The sequence below is a fragment of the Ictidomys tridecemlineatus genome, chromosome 3 (assembly GCF_052094955.1).
Source record: "Ictidomys tridecemlineatus isolate mIctTri1 chromosome 3, mIctTri1.hap1, whole genome shotgun sequence".
Lineage (NCBI taxonomy): Eukaryota > Metazoa > Chordata > Mammalia > Rodentia > Sciuridae > Ictidomys > Ictidomys tridecemlineatus.
Window position 1 is genome coordinate 213,131,998 of NC_135479.1, and position 22,642 is coordinate 213,154,639.

The window sequence follows — 22,642 nt, forward strand, 5'->3', positions numbered from 1 at the left end:
GGGAATAACAGAACATTCTTTTCTTGTAGTAGAAAGCCCACAAATAATAAAGGAATGGTGGGATAAGGAAATCTCTATTTGGCAATGACCATAAAAACGTTGCAGGCAAGAAACATCAACAGATGCCCAAATTAGTGGGTACTCCCAAAATAACTCCTCACAAAATTTCTATGAAGAGGGAAAAGCTTGGTGGAATGATTGAAATTATCACACCAGTAACAGGGCAGATAGGCACCCAGGCCACCCACTCACTGGGTGACCTGAAGGGAACACAGCTTCGTGGCATTCTGGCCCCAAGCGCAATGCCTACTCTTGAGGAAACTCCAATTAAGGGACACGCCAACAAAGGATCTGTTCATAGTTGTCCAAACGATCAAGGCCATGAAAGTCAGAGACTGAGGAGTATTCCAAATTGAAGGAGACAAGAGGATACTGGGTTGCCTGAGAATGGGGCAGGAGTAAAAGTGAACAACAGCATGGGGGACAGGTCTGTTATCATCCTACAACATCACCACAGGCAGCGTGCCAAGCTGCACCTACAATGAGCACTCAGTGCCAGCTGATGCCCTCATCAGGCAACTACATACACTGAGGTGACCCAATGGGCACTTCAGCAGCACCAGTGAGACACACACCATGTCGAAACGGTGATGGCAGTACATGAGTGCTTGTCACTTACAAAGGGACTTGTCAATCTAAAGCTGGCCACTGGCACATTTCTATTCTCCTTGAGCTTGCTGAGACCCATGCAAAAGTTAAAATATACTGTGCATCTCTAACTAAATAGCTGCACTGAAATCTGGGGAATATATGCAGACATGTTTACTGTTTCCTACTATCACCAGCTAAAAACAACTAGGTTGGTGGTCCCCCACCTCCAAGATTTCTTTGTTGTAATTGTTTTTCAAATACTTAATAGGCCCCTTCTTTTTTTCTGGCCTGGAAACATATGAATAATGGACTCTACTCTCAGGCCCCTCCTTGTCTAGTGGAAGGACCTGGATGAAACAGAAAGCAGCAAGTGCACTGATGGGCCGTCAGGAAGCACTACTCTGGGCTAGGAAGAGGAGTGAATGGAAAGGGCCAGGAAGCATTTCCTGGAGGAAATTATGCCAGCCACAGTAAGTAGGGCTGAAGATACTCTGCTGGGCAAAATGCAGGTTTGTGTTATCTCAAGGCAGATGGCCAATCAAGGGGTCCTCCTGGTGGAAGATGTGGGCCATAGCCAACTGACACTTGAATTCATGCTACGGTGTTTGTATCACACAAGAATCCTCCTCTCCAGCATCTGCCATGCCCGAGCAAGACCTGCCACCCACCTTTCTTAGTTCATCAAGAACTGAGCCAAGATTCAGCCTCGGGCAGTATAAAGTCCCAAACATTGGGGTTGTGGTTTTGTCACTACGGCATTTACTGTCATGAGTGTGTGCTGATGACCTAGGAAGATGAGACATGAGTGCGACAAACTCAACCCCCCCAAAGATATTATTTCTAAGAGAAAAGGAAACTTTTTAAAACAAAATGATATCCACTCAGTGGCTAATTGAACAGCAGGGTAAAGGGTGAAAATTAAAAATCGTCCCTGTAGTGTGTTCAAGACACTTTTAGGCAGCCGTTCCCAAATAGGCCAATTTGCATATCAACAAAGGAAAACAAGGAGGTGAGAGCCATGGCACAGGGGCTTGCATCCATTAGCCCATGAGCACCTCTTCCCTTGGCTCTAGTGCCTTGTCTTCAAGTCAGCCTGGTGAAATACCTACAGCTCCACTCTCCTGTTACGGGAAGACTAATATAAAAATAAAAAGAGAGGCCGCATCCCATGTTCCCCAAAAGCCTTGCTAGAATGAAAAATACAATGCTGGAAGCCTTAGGTTAGGAAAGAGAGCCAGCCTATCAATTGCCGTGCTGAAGCACCAATGCAAAGTGCACGGCACTTTCTTTTTAGGTATTTATATCCCCTCACATTCACCTTAATAATACTACTTTCAAAGTAAAGGAAAAGGTGAATTAAAAGCTACTACTTTGAATAGAAATGAAAAAGGTGGACAAGCAAGGTAGCTGCTTATCTAGTTTTAATTACCATATATTTAATACAAACTTGATTCTACAAGAAACCATGAACTGGGGAAAACTAAATATCTCCCATAAATCTTAAGTAGACATCCATATTACCCCAACAGGAGGCCTTTCTCCTTACTTTCATAAATGCAAATGCTACTAATCGTTACCATCAAAGTGCAAAACGTAATGAAATCATGAATCAAAGCAAAATACAGTACAAATTTATTGACTCCAATCATTCTTAGTTAAGATTTAAGCAAAGTGAACAGATAATAGAATTAGGTACAAGTAAGCAATGGATTAACATTAGATATTCTATTTTACTATGAATTTTCAGTCCAAAAAAAGCTTATTCCTAAAAAAAGTGATTTACTCCAAAGCCTAACGACAAAAACATATTACAAAACCACTCATTCATTTTTCTTTAAACAATAAGCATATATTCAATGCAAACTGTGAGACAGTTTTGTATTTTTCAGTAACAAATTATCCACCTTTTGAGAATTAGTATTAACCAAGAATAACTATGAAAGTTCAGATAGTACAAACAATGACTAAAGAATTCTGATTCAATTATTGTAAAGATTTACAGTAAAATGCTTTGGTTCCCCAAAGCCTGTCTCTGAAAGGAATTTTTGAAATACCTGATGTTCACTCTTTCTCCTCCAGAATCTAAACACTGAGTTTCCTCCTGTCGTATGGAAATGCCCTAGGTTGCAGCACTCCCTGGTAAACACTGAAAGAGCCCATTCGAAATCACGCAAACATCAAACTTCTTAAAGTGCTTAGAGCCACAAGAGGAAAATGTATTTCTAAAACTTTAAAAAGCTTAGTAGCCAGTGTTTGAACTTATTATAAGAATGTGTATTATCATTATTTAAATCAATGTTTATTAAAAAAAAACACCAATGAGATATCAGAAACTGACAAACTGACTTGTAATATTCCAACAGTTAATTGAATGAAATTTATCAAGAAATCTGTTAGGAGTGACACCTAATTATTTATATATAAGAAAATTAATTTTTTTTCTTTTTGTAGTTCTGAATTATAGTTGCACAGGTGTGTATGCACCCAAGAACCCAATCTGAGGGAACAAAGGCCAACTTCAAGTCTGTTCTGTCTCTTCCACACCCTGACTATTCAGCCAGGCAGGAGACACAGCCACCCCGGACTCCAGGGAAGGGCACATTCCATTCTTGCCCCAGAGCTGCTACTCTCATTAGCACCAATAGGGGCTTTGTGTGGATTTAGGTGATAACCAATTAAGTGTTGGACACATTTTTACACAGAGAAGGCTATATGACCTGTTCCAAACAGAAACAGGAACACATACATCTCCCTACAAATGCCAAAAACACCCATTACTGAACTGCTAGTTGAACATTTTGGTAAAGTTATAAATGCATACTAACTAGTCTTAAGCATGAATATTCTATTAATCTTGAAATATTACTATAAAATGCACAATATTTGTTACCTCCATTGCTTACTCTGATAAAAAACACTTTTATGTTACTCCCTCCCTACCTCACATAAAAGGATTCAATAACAAGTTCTCAGATTAACAAAGAATATATTAAAACATTTTACATTCTTTCCACACTTTGTAAAAAAGCAGGCATCCTGAATACTTACAAGGAATAAATGAGTTTTCTACATTTTCAAAAATTAATTACAATCAGAAAAAACATTTACAAGAATATCTTTACCATCTAAAGGAGTTGCAACGATGAAAGACCAATTTATTACACCAAATATTTGCCTACTGGCTGAGATAAACATTCTTTAAAAAACTGTTTACTGAATAAATCGATTAATATGTCTTTCATTATTTTACTTCTTAACATTCAAAATAGTTACATGAGTGGAAGCATTTTTTTTGTTGTTGTTTCTGACCACCAAAATAAACTCTTTCAGCCTAATGCTTTTAAGGTACATTATAAAAAGTAATAGAAAATCCAGAACTGCATTATAAATGATTTTTGGTTCAAATTTTTATTTGAAATCTTATACTTCTTGCCTAGACAAAAAAATGTGACCAAGACAAAACACTGGTTAATTTTTAAAATCTAACAGATATGCAGAGCCTATATTGAGATCAAAAATATTTTTTTTACTGATTAACAGTATTATTTAAAAAATCTTCAAAAATGTAGCATAAAGGTTCAAGTCCTGGGACACTGAATCTGCAATGCCAAGATTATTCTGTATTGTGGAGTTATCACAGATATGCCAACAGTCATGTAGGCAATTGTCTTCTTCTGAATTGGCAGCTAGTGCTCAGAGTAAGAATGACCACATTAACAGGGAATGAATTCCATATGCGATAATCCACCATGATGTCTCTTTCATTAAAGGTCATATGCTTTAGTTTCATCTGTAAAATGCATAGATTTCTTCAAGAAAATATAAAGATGGCAAGAATCAGTAACTGCAACCTAATTTTATTTTCCTTTCTTCATCAAATTTGAGAACAAAATAGAAATAACTACTAAAATATTTGGGGATTTTTTAATAGCTTTTTCAAGTGAAAGGATAAAAGGCAAATTTTCATATATAATTTCTATAATATACAAAGTCAATTAGTAATTTATAAAAATGACTGTTTCAATAAAAAGAATATCTCCCCCACTATTGATATGGAATGTTGATGATGAGACTGATAGGTGGAGTTCTCTTCTATTAGAGCACAAATTGAAAACTATTTCTCAGTCATCATAGTTGACTTTTCTAATTTGAAACAATACCTAGGTTAAAAGAAGGTATAAACTTGCAGTCTTAATCCGTGTCACTACCTACAAAGGATTTCGTGGTTTCAGTAATATTTCTTTTATATATGTAACCCTCCCCATAAAAGTGAAATAAAAATTTTCCCTTCTGAAACACCTGAATGAACTTTGGATAACACTTACTAAAAGGCTTTTAATTACAACTGTCACAAAATAGAAAAAGAACAACAACAAAAGCCCAAACCCTATTACCAAAATAAGGAGCAAAAAATCAGTTTTGGACCCTTTATAAGTGCTTTGACACATATGTTTGATTATTAAGTAGTGGCCTAGAGCAGATGGTTCTGTTACTGATATTTTAACCACTATAAACTCCAACTCATCCTAACAGAAGTCTTCATAAGAGACAGAGAGGCAGGAGAAAGGTGTATCATACACATTGTTCCTGGGAAGTACGTCTGAAGTACAAGGTGGGGCTTCCTCCTCTGCTGAGGTCTCTAGAAGGAAGTGATGGTTCAGAACATAGTAGAGTGGCTGTACTGGTTCCTAGTGGTGGGATCTGTCTACACACTTGTCCCCACCTACCTGTCACACTAATGTTGAATTCAGAATGAGTACCATGTCAGCTTTGCATTTTGTTCCAATTATACTCAGACTTTCAATCTGTGACAACATAAATTGGAGGAAACCAAACATGCACAGTCCTTTCAACACAGGTCTGATTTAGACTGTGATACAGAGGTCTCTATGACACGCCTGTTGCAGCTCAAGCTCCTGGAAAGTGTGGACTCCTGTAAATTGTATTTTCATTTCTGTGTCTTCCTTGGAGCATGACCGTTATTTGATATACTAAGTGGCAGAGAGCAAGTTTTCATTATTCTGTAAAAATCTAAGTGTGACTATTGCTGATTTATATTTCTCACAATTTTCATAGAAAAAGAAAGTTCTTACATGACCACAAAATACCAAATATTTGTTTTTATCAAGTGCCAGGATAACTTGTTAAAGTTGAGGTTTATCATTTTTTATTGCTAAGGTGTCTAAGATCTAAACCAATACTGCCAACAACTCCACTTCTTCCTGATACATTTTGGCCTTAAGAACATGGCTAAAATTTAACTAGAACTCAGGTGTCTAAAATAATCAGAAGAAGGAATACTCTGACAGCATTCCACTAATCACAAATCAGTAAAAAACCAAAAACCTCAATTAAATGATTATACTGACACCTTGGAACGAGGATTGTGCAATCCATCAAGATTAATCCAATTTCAACAGTAACGAAATCAAACCCCATTGTTGCTGTGAGGTCTGGAACCACAATATTTTAGAGTTTATTTCTGAAGTTGAGTTAGGACATTTCTAAATAATGTCAGTTTATCCCAAACTTAAATTCAAGCATAACAATTTCCAACCTTTATTATTATTTTTTTAAAAATATTTTGTTTCTTAGGACAGTTCACAATTGAGGGGCCTCCCATTTCATATCGGGGAAGTGTGGGTCTCTCAATTGTGTGTCTGTTCGTGACTCCAGAGACTGAAGGCTGTTTTGAATGTCCTGTGGCAGAGCTTACACATAAATTGTCTTTTAAATGTGATTGCTGAAAGGGGCGGGGCATGGTAGAAAAGAGTGTCCGACTCCTGGGGTGCAAACAGTTTCTCTGTGGCCAGAGTGGGGTTTTCAGGCAGGCTAGTGGGGCTGTCAGGTTCCAGAGGCTGGATCTTAGGCAGGGGTGGCGGTGGTGGCAGAGGCGGTGGCGAGGGGGAGTTTGTGGGGACGGGGCATACCTCTGCCTCTTTATGTGCCGTCTCTTCTGTGGCCTGAGACATGTGGGACTGGAAGTGACTCCAGAGCCGGAAATTGGTGCGAAAGGCTTTGTGGCACACGTGGCAGATAAAGGGCTTCACTGAGCACAGCAGTTCCTGGTGCCGCTCCAGCTGCTTGTGGGCTGGGAACACCTTCCCACACTTCTCACAGGGCCACACGCTGGCCTCCTTGCTGGGGCCTGCTTCCTTAGGGGCTGCGCTGGCCTCGGGCACCTCCTCCTCAGCCTCCTCCACAGGCTCCTCTTTGACCTGGATTTTCAGTTGTTTGGAAAGACTAAGGTCTTCAGGGAGACAGGAGGAATCCTCTGAGTCAAAGTTCACTTGCTCTGAAGAGTCACTGAACGCATTATCGTCTTTTGGTGTAGTGATGTGATTTACCTTATTAGGCTCCGGCTGGGGCTGGGGCCTAGAAGCAGCTGTTACTTCACCATTGTGCTCCAGAGCTGGCGGGGAGACATTCTCAGTGGGGGCCATGCTGTTCTGGTTGTGCACTTCCACCTGGTGCCGCCAGATGCTGAAGGAGGACTTGAAGGTGCGCATGCACTCGAGGCAGGTCAGCTTCTTATACTCACACCTGTCCTCATGCTCCTGCTTCAGCGCGGGCGAGAAGAACCTGAGGCTGCAGTAAGGGCAAACGGTGGCGTTCCGGCATAGGCGCTCGTGGTTGCCTTGCTCTAGAAGAGAAGAGAGCTTAGCATTACAGAGGCGGCACGGGTAAACCTCTTTGCTCTCTACTGCGCTTGCTAGAGGAGCATGCTCTTTTGGCTTAGCAACTTTATTTACTCCGAGGGGTCTTTCTCCGGGGTGCATTTTTATGTGCTGCTTAAACTGAGAGAGAAAACGGTACGCCTTTCCACAGTAAGTACAAATGTAAGCTCCTTTGGCTCGAGAGCGCAAGTTCCTCTTGATGACTTGCTGTGCTGGGGAGCTACTCTGTCCCTGAAAGCCAGGCTTGCTGCGCCTCAGCTTAATGATCAGGGCCTTCTTAATCTCCCTCTCTCTCACTATGTCAATCAGCTTTCTTTGGAATTTCTCATCCAAAACTGCGTGGGAACTAGAGGCTGGTGATGGGTTCTTCACTATGCCGTGTTGGGTCTGACAGTGTGTCCACACTTTGAAGTTGGTGTGAAACCTCTTGTGACAGATGTCACAAGCGTAGGGCTTCTCTGGGTTATGGTACATGTTAACATGGCGGTGAAGACCTGCTGTTGATCTAAAGATCTTAAGGCAATGTTTGCATTTAAATTTTTTGTTTGGTCTTGTCCCCTCCAACTCACCAAATTCATCTTTGTTCAAGTCAGAATCTGGGAAATCTCTGTCCAGGGGAGGGTTTGTGCTGTCCTCACAGTTATCTTCTGATGCAAGAGGCCCCTGCTCGTCTGCCTTTGCCTTCTTGAAGGGTGACCTTCTGTCTGCCTGGAACCTCCTCTTTGCTGGAAGCCTGCTCATGTCCTTTTGGTCATCTTCTGTTTTCAGAGGCAGGTCTCTCGTGGCTGCTGCTGCATCTCCCACTGTAACGCGGATGATGTCTGAAGGGTCTGACAGTGGGCTGCTGGGCTCAGTCTTAATGCGCACCTCAGTCACCGGGGAGGCCCCCTCCCTGTCAGTGGACTGAGAAGCACTGAAGGACCTGAGGCGATGTGGTTGTAGCACTTGAGGCCTGTCATCCAGGGTTGTTTTTTCACTACAATCTTTTAAAGATGATTTTTGCGATAAAGCACAAAACACATTTCCTGGTGCATCACTGGACACTGCAGATGATCCCTGGGAAGATTTCAAATCTATGGAGGGTGAGTAGACAGGAACCTGGCTATCCATTGACAATGACCGTCTGAGGAGGCTCTTAACAAGTGGGCCACTTCTGTCAATGCTTTGGTTTCCAGAACCAGACCCACTGGACGGGACTACTAAGCCTAACTTGGAGTAGTACAACAAGTTCCTATCTTCACCTTGACCACTTCCTTTGTTACTTTCTTTTAAGAGATAGGGAGTCTCTGATGAGCTGCGGAGAGACAAAACAGGTGGCCGTGGTCTTGTCAAGGCCAGCTCTATAGCTCTTCCCTTGGGAAGCTGACCACTCACCCCTGGCTTATCGTCCACGGTGTCTCTGTCCTGCAGAGGCTTCGAGGGCAGCACTGCATTCCTCTTCACCAAGGTGCTTTTACTGGGGTCATCCAAAGACCCAGAATGCTCAAGAGACTTTGCAAACCCCGCATTACTCTCTTTTGGCCAGCTCTTTTCAGTTAATGACAGATTGTGAAGTGGTTCTGTTGGCTTAGGAGCCGGTTTATTGGTACTGGTCTTGGCTGCAATACTTGGTGAGGGCCGGGAAGCATGGCTCAGATCAGGTGGATTCTGACCAGCAGCTTTCCCTTGTGTTTCACTTCTACTCTGACACACGATGACACTTCTCTTTTGAGAACTGGTCTCTTCATCCTCTATGGACACTCTTTTTCTAGTGGGACAGGCTGGGAAGGGGGCCTGTGGGGCTTTGGAGACAATGTTGGTCAGGAAGGAGATCCCCAGGCTGTAGCCCAGCTCCTGCACAGCGGCAAGGCTGCTCTTTTCCACAAACAGGGACGAGGAATAGATGTAGTTCAGCACATTGTCAAAGGCGTCTGGTTCGCAGAAGTCCAGCTGAAAGACAGTCTGCGACTCATTTTCCTTATTTGTGAATAAACTCTGAAAGTACTCACTGCTGGCAGCCAAGACATTCTTATGAGCTCGGAACTTCTGGTCTCCGACAATCAGGAGCACATCACACAGCTGCCCCTTGAGGCGCTCTTCGTTGAGAGCGCTGAGCAAAGAGATGGCATGCGCTGGGTTAATGTAGTGCAGCAACCCCTCCATCGCTCGGGCTTCTCTGAAAAACAGAAAGTAGAATTATCTCCAAAACTGTGGTCAAAGACTTACCAGGGCAGGTAGAGCCAGCTGTCTTTCCGCAGGCGCCAGTGTTCAGCAGAGTGGGCTGACAGAAGCTTTCTGAATAACTTTACTTAAATAACAGTAAAAATATAAAACACTGTTTCCTGGTCGAGAAAGATCATCAATCATTACAACTGGAGAATTTTAGGAACTCAAGACTATACTTCAGACAAAGACTGCTAAAACTTGGTAGGTATATATGGAAGTGATACTTGAAAATTAAAGTTTATTACTCAGGATCCTCATTCAGCTGATGCTTGGTTTTATTCATTAATTTGGAGAATAAGGATGAATGACTAAAACCTCTGAAGTCTATAATTTTAAATCAATTTTATTATTGTATATTGTATATAATGGGAATAGTACCAATGGGTTGCAAAGTACAGGTGTTGTCAGACTTTTAAAAGGGTAACGATTTGGAAAGAGAAAAATCTTGGCTAATTAGCAGTAAACCAAAGTGTTTAACAAAGGTTAGAAGCATTAAAGATTAGGAACTTTTTTTTTTTTTTTTTAAACACAAATTACTTTGAAATCTCTTGAATACTATTCTAACCAAATGGCATTTTCAACAGTACCATCAAGAAAACTTCAGCCTGGGGCTGGGATTGTGGCTCAGTGATTGAGCGCTTGCCTCACATTTATGAGACACTGGGTTCAATCCTCAGCACCACATAAAAATAAATAAATAAATAAGATAAAGGTATTGTGTCCATCTAAACTAAAAAAAAAATCTTAAAAGGAAAAAAGAAAACTTTAGTCTGATTCTGAACTTAATTAAGGGATTTGAACTGAGGTTTCACACTGGATTTCTCTTCAAATCTAAAAGTGGATGAGTGTGGTGGGTGAGTGTGAGCTCTGGGTGCCAGCTCCTCCCTGTGAGCCAATGTCCTCAGGCATATCTGCTGGATGCCTTGTGTGAAGTAGGAGTCAAGCTGCCTCCTCTTGAAGGACGTGGCAAAGATGACAGGAGCCAGCATCTAAAACATAATAAGTACTCAACTAATGCACTTCACTTTCAAGAATTGCAGGATAAATAGGTACTTAACTCAGTATCAAAGAAAAGGGTCCAGATTAACTCTCTCGTGCTCTCAACGTAGACAGAGGCATTCTTACAGAGGCAATGCTGGGCTCCCCACGAGTCTTCATGTGAATTTCATAACACTTCATCTCTTTGGTTTTATAATGTCATTTTCTCTTTGAGATATTGTTATGAGACTGAGATATAGCTCAGTGGCAGAGTGTCTGCTCAGCATGCACAAGGCTTTGGGCTTGATCCCCAGCACCACCAAAAATAAAATAAGTATAAACACACACACACACACACACACACACACACACACACACACACACTCACTACATTTACTTTTACTACCAGAATGGATCCAAAGTAATTAAGAACTTTGTGACAGTCTCATCATTCTGGAGAGAGCACTCTGCAGATGAACCACACTCAGCCCCAGCACCTCTACAGGTTCTCTCCTGGCTCCAGGGGGCCAGCCTTGGCTGGTCAACCCAGGCCCAGGTTCTGTAGTGCCAGCAGAGAGCAGCCTGTGAGTTGCCACACACAACTTCTCACTCCTACTTTCACTCCTTGGCACAATGCTGACTCAGAGGTAAGGCTGTGCTTCCAGGATGGATGACTTCAGCTGGGCCACAAACCAGTCCTGGGGCAGAGTACAGATTTCCCTTCCCTCCATGCTGCTGTCATTTCATAGTCATGGTAAAACTCCATTCTTCTACTTGTGACTGTTTGACAGGTACCTTCCCTTCCTTTTCAGACATTTTAATTTTCTGCCTCACTTTAAGAACCACACAACTATTTGTATAAAGAAACCTCATCTTTTACAAAGGTCAGAAGAAAAAGAAGCTTATAATGTCACAGGTATCGACTCAGCTTTGTACTGGCAATTTGTAGTAACCCTGTGTTAGGCTGAAATGTGAAATACATTCCTTCCCTTGGATGACAATCAAGAAAGCTCGACACTGTTTTGAGCTAGCTAACCTCTCAGTTTTTGCCACTATAAAATAGGGACAATAATAGGGACAATAAATAGCTACTTCTGCACAATGTTTTTTTTTTGTTTGTTTTTGTTTTTTTGTATCAGGGATTGAACTCTGGGGCACTCAACCACTGAACCACATCCCCAGCCCTATTTTGTATTTTATTTAGAGACAGGGTCTCACTGAGTTCCTAAGACCCTTGCCATTGTGGAGGCTGGCTTTGAACTCGCGATCCTCCTGTCTCAGTCTCCTGGGCCGCAGGGATACAGTGCCCAGCTTGCACAATGCTATTTTGAGAGTCAAGGAATTGCTATCACTTATTTAGCACCTACAACACACTATAAATGGTACCAGAAACCTCTCATGCCACTCACTCATTCAACAAAATGGCACCTGAGAAAACTTGAGGAATGAGGGATAAGCCTGAATATATGGAAGGAAGCCATCACAGCAGAGGGAAGCAACGTAAGGGAGGGCTGGAGCAAAAGAGCCAGACAGCCAAGGATGGGGACATCCCAGAAGCACGAAGGAGACAGACTGACACATAGGGCTGAGTGGGCTGCTGGGGAAACTTCACAATGAGAAACATACCCATTGGAAGACTGAGCAAATAAATGACAAAGCTTGAATTGTTTTAGTCAGAACCGTAATAGCTGCTCTCTGCTTTCTGATCATCCTGCGAGTCACTTCCCTCCACCACACTCTTCTGCCATGATGTTCTATCACACCTCAAGCCCTAAGAAATGGACGGCCTTCTATGGACTGAGACCTCTGAAACTATGAGCTCTCAAATAAACTTTTACCCTCTACAATTTTAGTCACAGCAGCAAAAAAAAAGAAAAAAGAAAAATGAATAAAACACAAATTGGTACCAGGAATGGGGTCGTTGCTGTGTCTAACCTGACCATGTGGTTCAGAATTTTTTTAAGCTTTTTTGGAATTGGTAGGAGGAATTTGAGATGTTTAGTAGCGCAAGCTGGAAATGCTTTAGGTTGTTTAAGCTTACTGGCTGATTCTGGTGGGAGCTCAGAAGACTAGAATGCTAATAGGACCGTGGTCAGTGAAGACAGGGCTCAAGAGAGTTTAAGAGGAAAAGGAGGACACTGTTGGTAAATGGACTAGAGGCCCTTCATATTATGTTCTGGCTGAGAAGTTGTCTGCATTTTACCTGTGTCCTGAGACTTTCTGTGAGGCTGATTTTAAAAGCCACAGACTTCTTAATCTGGCAAAAGAAATGTCTAGGCTGCATAACATTTAGGTGGTGGCATGGATATTGCTGGTGGCTTTTAGCCAAATTTACTGTGATAATAGCAGAAAGTGGAGCAGAAAGACTTGAAAAACCTGGACTTGAAAGGTGGGAATAAAACTGGTGCCAAGAAAGCTGCAGTTGTTAAGGACATTACCACCACTAAAATGCTAAAGGCTTTGCCCAGAAACGATAAGCAAGATGGCTCAAGAGTATCTCAGGAATTGGCAAGATCATATCCATCTCAGACTCAAGGAAGCAAAAGGAAAAATTCTCTTGAGACCAGTGGAATATCTTTCTTGTACAAGGGGGCCTAGGAAGATTTTTCAGCTACCCAGGCCCTCAGTAAGTAAGCTACCCAGTAAGAGGGCCTGGGTAGCTTACTTACTCTATTCTTGTACAAGAAGACTGCTGCAGCCAGAGTCCCTGGAGGCTTGGCTACTGCTCAAGATGGCAGAAGACCATGGCATCAACCACGTGGTGCTGGATTTGCAGGATTGCAGGGTGCTGGAATTAGGGGGTCATGGAAGCTTCCACCAAAATTTCAGTTAAGCTTTGAGGCCTGGAAAAGTGCAGCAGGGTTTGAGTCTCTGCAGGCAGCCTCTGAGAGTGATGTGTGGAGATTTGAGGAGGAAGCCAAAGTTGCAGTGGAGACCCCCGAGATTAAGAATACCAGTAATGAGGGACATCGTTGTAGGAAAACTGCAGGTATTGAAGAGACAAGCCAACAGAAAGGCCACTTGGGCTGCAACCAACATGGTCACACGGGCAGAGCTATACAAGCCCTTTGGAAAGAACATCACGATGCCATATGCCACAGATGCTGGATGTGGCGCTATAGGACTTGCTTGCCCAGCTGCATTTCAGTCTGGCTTTGGTCCTATCCCTTTCTCAGCCCCAAATTTTGTGAATGGAAATATTTACTCTGTACCTTTATATATTGGATACTTGTAAATTGCTTTTGATTTTTACAGGAGCTTGTGGGGCAAGCTTGCCCTTAGTCTGAGAGACTGTGGTGACTCTTGGAAATGGACAAAATGTATTTTGCATTGTGAGATGATTGTGAGCTTTTGGGGGCCATGTTATGGTTTGGATGTGAGGTGTCTCCAAAAGCTGATATGTGAGACAATGCAAGAAGGTTCAGAGGAGAAATGACTGGGTGGAGAGTCTTAACCCAATCAGTGAATTAATCCCCTGACAGAAATCAACTGAGTGGTAGCTGAAGGTGGTAGGGTGTGGCTGCAGCAGGTGGGCATTCGGGGCATGGCTTTGGTGTATATATTTTGTATATGGTGAGTAAAGTCTTTCCCTCTGCTTCTTGATCTTCACGTGAGCTGCTTCCCTCCACTACACTCTTCCGCCATGATATTCTGCCTTACCTGAAGCCCAGAGGAATGAAGGTGGCTTTCAGTGAGCTCTCAAACTTTTTATTCTCTACCAAAAAAACAAAAAATAATAGCCCTGGCTATGGCATGGAGAATAAACCACAGAGCACAGGACACAAGTGGAAACTGGAGCTGATGAGGAGTCTGCTGCCATGATCCAGGTGGCCTGGACCAGGTAGTGGCAGTGGAGGTTAAGGCAACGCCATTAGGATTGCTAACAGAATGACTGTAGGAATGCAGAAGGGAAGGAGTTAGGATGTCCTTAGTTGACATGGGGTTTGACAGAGAAATCAGGAGTTCAGATTTTTTTTTTAAAGGAATTCAGCTCTGATACACTTTATGAGTATGACAATGTGTCCATCAATACATCTCTCTTTTTTTAAAAGATGGATACAATATCTTTATTTATTTTTTTATGTGCTGCTGAGGATCAAACCCAGTACCTCACAAGTGTGAGGCAAGCACTCTACCGCTAAGCTATAACCCAGCCCCCATACATCTCTTCTGAAGATCCTTCTCTAACCCCCACCCTCATTTTTGGGACAAGGGTTTAACCCAGGGGTGCTTAACCACTGAGTCACTGAGACACATTCCCAGCCCCTTTTTGAGACAGGGCCTCACTAAATCACTGAGGCTAGGCTGGCTTTGAACTCATGATCCTTCTGCCTCAGCCTCCTGAGCAGCTGGGATTACAGGTGTATGCCACCACAGCTGGCTCTAACCCTTTCTTATGCTTTCTGGAATAATTTCCCATATAAACTTCTATGTTAAACCTTTATATCAAGGTTTGCTTTTGGGTGAATCCAAACCAAGACGCCAAGAGAACTTGCATCCACAGGCACAGGTTAAGGAGGTATGTAAAGTCAGCAGAGACTGTTGTGTCTTGGAAGTCAAACGATGCTATTCCATTTATCACATGCACTCTACTGCCAGACAGCAATATTCTTCTTGCTGTTCACTGTTTAGAAAGATTTCTTTCTTTATCCTTTCTTCATAGTCCCTGTTTTTGCTCTAAGTAACTACTTCCAATCTCTTGAACCAAAGGCTTCTATCTTCTTTGAACAAAAACATCTTAGAATTAGGGAACAATAATAAAGTAAGAATTAAGCTATAAAATAAATATTCTCTGTCCTGAAAATTATTTGGGGTGTGAAAGTATTCACTTGACTGTAACCTCCATTTAGAGTCATCAATGAGACTGTCTGCTTATGAAGGAGCTACGGATGTCCAAGTTCCTGACACACTGAGTAACATCACAATATTTATTTTCCATTATACTCACTCAAACCCTCACTACATGCTTAAAAATAGCTAATACTTGTGTGTGCTTACTCTTCCACATACATGAAAGTAAACATCTTTCATACAATAATTCACTGTTTATGTAACTCTAGGAGATAAGTACTACTATTATTCCCATTTTACAGATAAGGAAACTGAGGCATATAAGGTCAAGTAACTTACTCAATACCACACAAATAAGCAGCAGCAGAGCAGGCTTCAGAGGCTGAGTTCTTAACACTCTACCATACTGTCTCTATAGTTTCCTTTTAATTCTCACATCATCTTCTGAGCTAGATAGTCACGGCCCTATTTGCAAGTGGGGAAACAGACACTGGAAGTCAAAAATTTGCCTATGGTTACCAGTAGTGGAGCTGGGAGTCTGGTTCCAGAGTATGGGTTCTAATCATTACAGTATATGTTTCTGGTGGCTGGGCATCCACCCAGAATATGCTAGAATCCTATTAAACATGGAGGTTGTCAACCTATCATACACAGCTTGCCTTCTGGAACTTTAAGTCTTGCATAGCAATAGGACAAGGCAACCGATCAACGCAGTCCAGTATGCAGGTGGCAGAAGAAGGGACCCAGTACAGGCTGTGGCCACCGGAAACAGGTGAGAGGACCGTCAGGAAAGGAATCAGGGAACATGGTGAGGAGACAGGCAGGAAAGGTGAAGGGCATTTTAAGAGACATGTGCAACATCAAGAGACAAGACAGAGCCCTGGAGCTGCAATGGATTCTTTTGGCTAGAGTGAAGGGTACATGTGGGGCAGGAGATTATGAGGCTGGAAAAGAAGACGGAAGCTGAGGGGCGGGGGGGGGGGTGCAGGGGAGCTTATGGTGCTTCCTCACCTTAAATTAAGGCCCTTGCTTTTAGACGATTAACATTCTGGATTTTTGTGTTTTAACCACAGTAGGTATTATCTATTTATTGAGTTTAACAACTTAAGTGAAATATAAAAAGCTTCATTGAGAACGTAGGCAAAAAGGGAAACTATAATCATTGAGCATCATGAGATGATCTGACAAACTTCTCTGTGGCTGGTGGAAGTGCAGACTGAATTCTCAAAACTCATTTCTCTCCTATTTGGCCCTCAGAAGAGGCCAGCTTTGTTGGTGAGGATACTTCTTCCTTGATGCACTTTTCTGATCCAGAAACAGTAAATATGCTGGCACACCAGACTCCAGTTCTCCTGAATGTTTTATTTATGAATGAACAGGAAATCTGACCTACCAAAGACCATGTATCTCACATAAAAATGCAGGATGCCTCTGGTGTCCACAGCCCACTCCCTCTCCACTGCTCATCTCTATTAACTCAACATGTAGGCTCCATCATTTCAGCCATGCTGGAAAGCCTGGGAGCTCTTAAAAGGGGGTGATAGGTGGAAGAAAAGGCCTGCTTATAAGCAGCAAAAAAGCTGCAAGGAACCCTCCCAGAAAACCAGATTCATTGACCATTTGGGATCCTCACCCACAAATATTTTCCCAAACTCTGCCTGAACCACTTCTATTTTGGGTGTGTGGGGGGGATACTGGGGATTGAACCCAGGGCCTTGTGCATGCAAGGCAAGCACTCTACCAACTGAGCTATATCCCCAGCCCCTAAACCACTTCTATTTTATGTTTTTTCTAGAAAGTCCAAGATGAGAGCATCTTTATGGTCAACAGTTCATGGGAGGCATGACAGTTCTGTGGAAAAGCCTTTCCCATAGTTACTCACCACCTATTAGGTGGATGACCTTCTAAAGACCATTTGGACCTCTCTGAGATCTAGTTTCCTATTAAACGGGGTGAGCACTACCTTTACCACATGGAACTTCTGCAAGGTACAAACAAAGCAACACATGTATGAAGCCCTGGTCTGTAGAACATGTCGCATCTACAAGTACACATCTTTCTCTCCTCTCCCCTCTATGTTTTGAGGGCCTGCTCCACACTGCATGTCACAGAGGTGCTGGTAATGGGAGGTGAGCAAACTGGCCAGCTTCTGGCTCTCCAGGTGCTCCCATTCCTGTGGTTAAACAGACAACAGTGTGATAAAGAATTCCAAGAGTATAACAGCAATGGGATTTCAGGAAGCTATTATTGTGGCTAGGGGGCAAGCAGTGGATGAGTCATTAGCAGAAACATCAGAGAAGGACTAGGACTCATAGTCCCTTGCCAGTTACAGTAACACCAAAGGTTCTATTCTCCACATTTCTACCACAAACACCAAAAACACAGGGATCTCAAAAGCTTGCCTGGCCTCAAGTTCCGGTTCCCTAGAATGGCCACAAAGCCCTTCATTGCTGGATCCCCAAGTCCTTCAGTATACTAAATGCTAAGGAAGTCTGGGCACCCATATCTTAAAGTAAATTAATTCAATGCAATCATTTTCTTCCTTATACCAATGTCAGAACAGCTGCAAGGAATGAAGATTTTTGAGGGGACAAAGGTAAGGTAGGCAGAGCATTCTGGGGACAGAAGCAGAAGAAAGTGAAGCACAGCCAGGCACCAAGTACAAAACTAGGAGGTTAAGTGAGGGGGGAAGAGGGAGATCAAAAAGAATCAAAATAATCCCACCTTTTTTCAAGTTTCAGAGACTAAAATTCAGGCTGGTATCACAGCTAAGGAGCATTATAAATTATCGTGGCGGCCCAGAACTCTTACTAACAGTTCTAAAGGAAAATGTCTTTTAACACCACAAACATTGACTTAAAATGGAATTCTGGGAACCATGATCCTTTGGAATGTTGGAGATTGCTTAAATAATCCTAATTATGATACTAGAGGGGAAATGCATGTAGCTCAGGCAAACACCCAGTGCATCTACTGACTTTGAAATAAAACACACAGTTCACGTGCAAACCCTCACTGCTGGATTTAGCCTAACTCTCTTCATTTGATTTTACTATTCTATGGTAACAGGAAGCTGGCACTGAAGTTCATTCTCATTATCACTCACTTGTTGACAATGCAGACATCCAGAAAACACCTAAAGCTCCTCAGATTTCAATGCTAGACTAGCTTATCCGATCCTTCCAGAGGGTCAGGTTACTACCTTGTACTCCACTCCATCACATTTTCAGAATGTCTGTCTCTTCTCTCGGGTTTGAATTTGATTCAAGCATACATAATCTCTGTCACCACCAGCAGAATGATTTCCCAGTGCAGTTCAGGTCTTAACTGCACCACACCAGGGTGGCCTCTGATCATAGGCAGTTAGTTGGTCTGTTCTGACCATCCAGCAGTGAACAGCCCCTTAATTTCTGCTTTGGAAGAACACTTGTCCCATGAGCACAGTCTGATGGTTGCAGACACACACCCCAAAGCCAAGGCCAATTAGAAACTTTCTCCCTAGAACATGGGTCCTGAGAAGAATGACAAGCCTACAGATGAATGAAGCTGATTTATCTCAGCAGGAGCCTGAAAATGCAACCCACTAGTGCCTGATTCAGAATTCCTGGAATTAGTTTGCTTTGACCTTCCTGGCCCAAGGTTTTGGTTTTTTTTTTTTTTTTTTTTTTTTTTAAGCTTCTCCTTCAACCCCAAGAGCAACTTTGTATCTTTACAATAAATTCCTTTTTCAATTCAAGTCAGCCAGTTAGTTTCTGTTCTGGTTATTAAAGAACCCTAACTAATATATTTCCACGTGGTACTCACTTTTCCTGTCATGCCTTCCAAACCCATGCTTTATAATGCTGCTGCTAGATTGAGCTTCCTAAAACAAGCATTGATATACAACATATACACTAGGTATCACTATTATTAACTGAGCTTATTACTAAACTTCTTTTATGTGCAAGGCTTGGTTGCATGTATCTGAAATACAGGGGTTCTCAAAATAAACAAGAGCCCCTTCGATCCAGGGAGGTAAATTAGATGATGAATTAGGAAACAAACAAATAAGACAAACTTCTGATGTGCTAAGCGCCCTGATGGAAAAACACAGTGTGATATGAGTGCAATGCCTAGGGGCGCAGCAGATCTCAGGAAGTGCCACACAAAAATTTAGTTGAGACCTAGTACCACTGTGAACACAGGTAGCCTCTGTCCTGGTTAGAAACAAATAATAAAAGCAATGTTTCCTCATTAGATTAAAATGAAGATTTTATAAAACATGGATCCCAAGGCACTATAAAAATCTGCTTTCAAACTATTTTTAAAATTCTTCCCCTTAGCTATCTCATCATAACTTTCTGCTTCCAATACTCTCGAGACACAACCTGTACATTGTATTGCTTCTTTTACCCAATCTGAAGCTTCCCAGGCGGTGTTTAGCCCCTCCCCAACTCATGTCAAGTTCCAAGTCCTCTAGGAAGCCTTCGGTTAGAACTGAATTGTGGCCAGGCCCTCACATGTTAAAATCCTAACCCCTAGCACCTCAGAAAGCAATCATATTTGAAGATGAGGTCTTTACAGAAGTAAATAAGTTACAATATGCCCTAATCCACTATAATTGGTGTCCTTTAAAGAGATCAGGACACAGACACACATGGAGGAATGAACCTGTAAGGATTCAGGCATTAGAGGCTGTCTGCAAGCCAGAGAGAAACCAGCCCTATACACACCTTGATCTCAGTCATCCAACCTCTGTAATTTTGAGAAAATTTTAACTGTGTTTAAGCTGCATGGTCTGCAGTCTTTATTACAGCAGCTCAAGCAAACTAATACACTTTCATCAACAACTCTGGCTTACAATAAGCAAACTCCTCCTTTCAATGTCTTCATCATTTACATGGTGGAGATCATTTGTGTAGTGCTTACTCATGGACTTGCCAATTTCCAACATAGAACTGATAATGCCAGACATGCTATCCTGCTCAGCAATAACTATATATTGATTCTTGTGAACTCTACTCCAATGAAATACAGGAAAGGTAATAATACTTTTTGTTTTTCTTAAGTAAAGCTGCTTTGGAATATTATTTTCGGTTACTTTCTGTAGAAAAATCGAAAATATAGACTGGCATGCAAATTCTTCACACTCTCAACTCACATCTGCATCCTTACTGGACTCTCCACACCATCTACCCTACAAACCTGCATACCCAGTTTCTGGCTCCTAAAAAGAGCTTTCCTGCCTCTCTTGTACCTGGCTACTGTCTACAGAAAGATTCAGCTGAAACGTTACTATCTCTATAAAGCTTCCACAATTTGCCCCAGCCAGCAGATCAGTCATTTCAACTACCACAATATTAGATCCCTCTGCAATAATTCCTAACTATTTCAGAGGATCTGCTTGTATCTATTTCCTCAGGAAATTTCTGAAAGGAAGAGCTCTTGTTTTCATCTGTGTACTGTACAGAAACAGAACTCACTGGACTCAAGGCTCAAGACCCAGACTTGCTCTCCTCTACTTCTCCAACCTTTGTTACAGAGCCCAGTACCAGACATTTTCTGTGTTTTCTCTGGGATCGTGTGGACAATGACTCCCACATCTTTTATGTCTGCTCAGACTTTTTTGCACTCCAGCCTGTTGGTACCAACCCAACAGATCCAGCTCAGCACCTGTAACCCTCACACCTGCTTGTCCCCCACACATTCCCTGCTGAGCTTGGTCACCCTCACACCTGCTTGTCCCCCACACATTCCCTGCTGAGCTTGGTCGTTGCTGGCCAGGGGCTGTCCTCTGCCAGGGACCTCTTCTCCTTCCTTTACCCTTTGGCCAATCACTTGACACCTGTGAACCTAGCCCTTCAACCCCTCAGTTACTTCCTTCTAGTCCAGGGGCTTCTGTAACAACTTAGTCCCTCATTCCTTATTTTTAGTTTTCCCTTAGTAGTGTATCTGTGTAATAGTCCTTGCGATTTAATCCTGTAAATTTCTCAGGGGAAGGCTTATACTTTCTTCAGCTTTTATTTCCACAGAATAAAGTACTCTATACTTTCAATAAATGGTGTCAAAAGGAATAATTAATTAAACAGAAACTTACTTTTAAGTAAACCAATGCCTCAAATTTCAACTTTCTCTTTAACAGCAGTATTTAGGGGCAAAGTCAAACTTAATGACTACTAGTCATCAAAGGTGGAGGTGGGATTTACTCCTTCAGGGGGAATCGTTTTTTTAAAATAATTTTCAATGATAAATCTTTCTAAAATGGATTAACCCTCAAGGTGCCAGGAACATGACACAAACTCGGTAACTCGTGACTCAGGGTCATGCTGGTGAACAATCACTGGACTATGCTGTAACAGATGCCCTCGGATGCAGAGGTGCAGAGCTGGGGAGCTCGAGCACGAGGTCTCTGCCAGCGGCAAGCCGGCCGCCAACCAGTCTGCCCGCTCCAGGCGCGCTGCTCCAGCGCCGCTCGGCAGCCAGGGACCTGGGGACTGGCAGTGCGCGGCCCCACGGCGGACCCTGCAGACCGGCACGGAACGTCTCCGGAGGACGCTGCCTGGGTGCCGAGCAAGGCCAGGCGGGGGTCCCGGGAGCCGCGGAAAGCCCCGGACCAGGTCCTGGGGTCTCTGGACGAGCAGGACGGCGTCGCGAGGCGCCGGCGTCCGCTGGGGGCGCAGGGCTAAAGGGTTGACCTGGACCCGGGGCTGTCACGCTCCCGGCGTGGCAGGTGCCGGGTCCCACCACCGCCCCCACTCCCACCGCCCCGCCAAGCCTGAGCTGCTCAGAACCGGGGCGCGCGCCCAGCCCGTAGGGTGTCCCAACGGCTCCGCGTGAGGGGCGCGCGCTCCGCCACCGCGGGGCCGCGGCCGCCGACAGCCCGGCCCGGACCAAGGGGGCGGCCGGCGAGGGGCCGCGCATGCGCGGTGGCGAGGGCGAGGCCAGGTGCGGGCATGGAGCATGCGCGGTGTGAAGGCACAATCGCCTACGTGGGAGCCCGGGCATGCTCAGTGAGCGCCGCGGCCCAGCGCACGCGCAGAAGCGCCCGAAGCCCGCAACCCGCTGGCGGAGGAAAAAGGGGAGAGAAATCACCTCAGAGTTACGTCAGGAAAGGCCGCGCTTTGCGGGGAGGCAGTAGCCCCCCACGGGGCCCCGCGATTCTCCGGGGCGAGAGGCGTGACCGTTACTCACCGCTCTTCAACCCCGAGGCAGACGCCAGGCCCCCTTCCGCTCACACTCGGCTCGCGCGCGCCGCAGCCGCCGCTGCCGCTGTGATTCCATCCATCTTGAATTTGACGTCATCCCACACCAGGGATGAGGTCATCGCAGGCAGCGCTCGTCACGTGCGCGGCGCTGGGATT

The 22,642-nt window shown here is 43.5% G+C and overlaps 1 protein-coding gene and 1 non-coding gene across 6 annotated transcripts; both read right to left on the reverse strand.

Annotated features, from left to right (window-relative positions):
* Nucleotides 1–6,186: 6,186 nt before the first annotated feature.
* Nucleotides 6,187–22,602, reverse strand: Zbtb21 (zinc finger and BTB domain containing 21). Of its 5 annotated transcripts, none has more exons than XM_078044688.1 (3): nt 22,473–22,602; nt 9,317–9,483; nt 6,187–7,294 (listed from the first exon to the last, which is right to left on the reverse strand). In XM_078044688.1, the coding sequence occupies exons 2-3, from the start codon at nt 9,468–9,470 to the stop codon at nt 6,300–6,302; spliced, it is 1,149 nt and encodes a 382-aa protein (XP_077900814.1). In that variant the 5' UTR covers nt 9,471–9,483; nt 22,473–22,602; the 3' UTR covers nt 6,187–6,299. The 5 variants fall into 5 exon arrangements, with proteins under 5 accessions (XP_077900814.1, XP_077900813.1, XP_005323523.2 ...); XM_078044687.1 differs by having other exon boundaries at nt 7,898–9,483; XM_005323466.5 differs by having other exon boundaries at nt 6,187–9,483.
* Trnaa-ugc (transfer RNA alanine (anticodon UGC)) lies at nt 16,989–17,061 on the reverse strand. Its single transcript has one exon. It is a non-coding gene; the product is annotated as a tRNA-Ala (tRNA).
* Nucleotides 22,603–22,642: the final 40 nt, after the last annotated feature.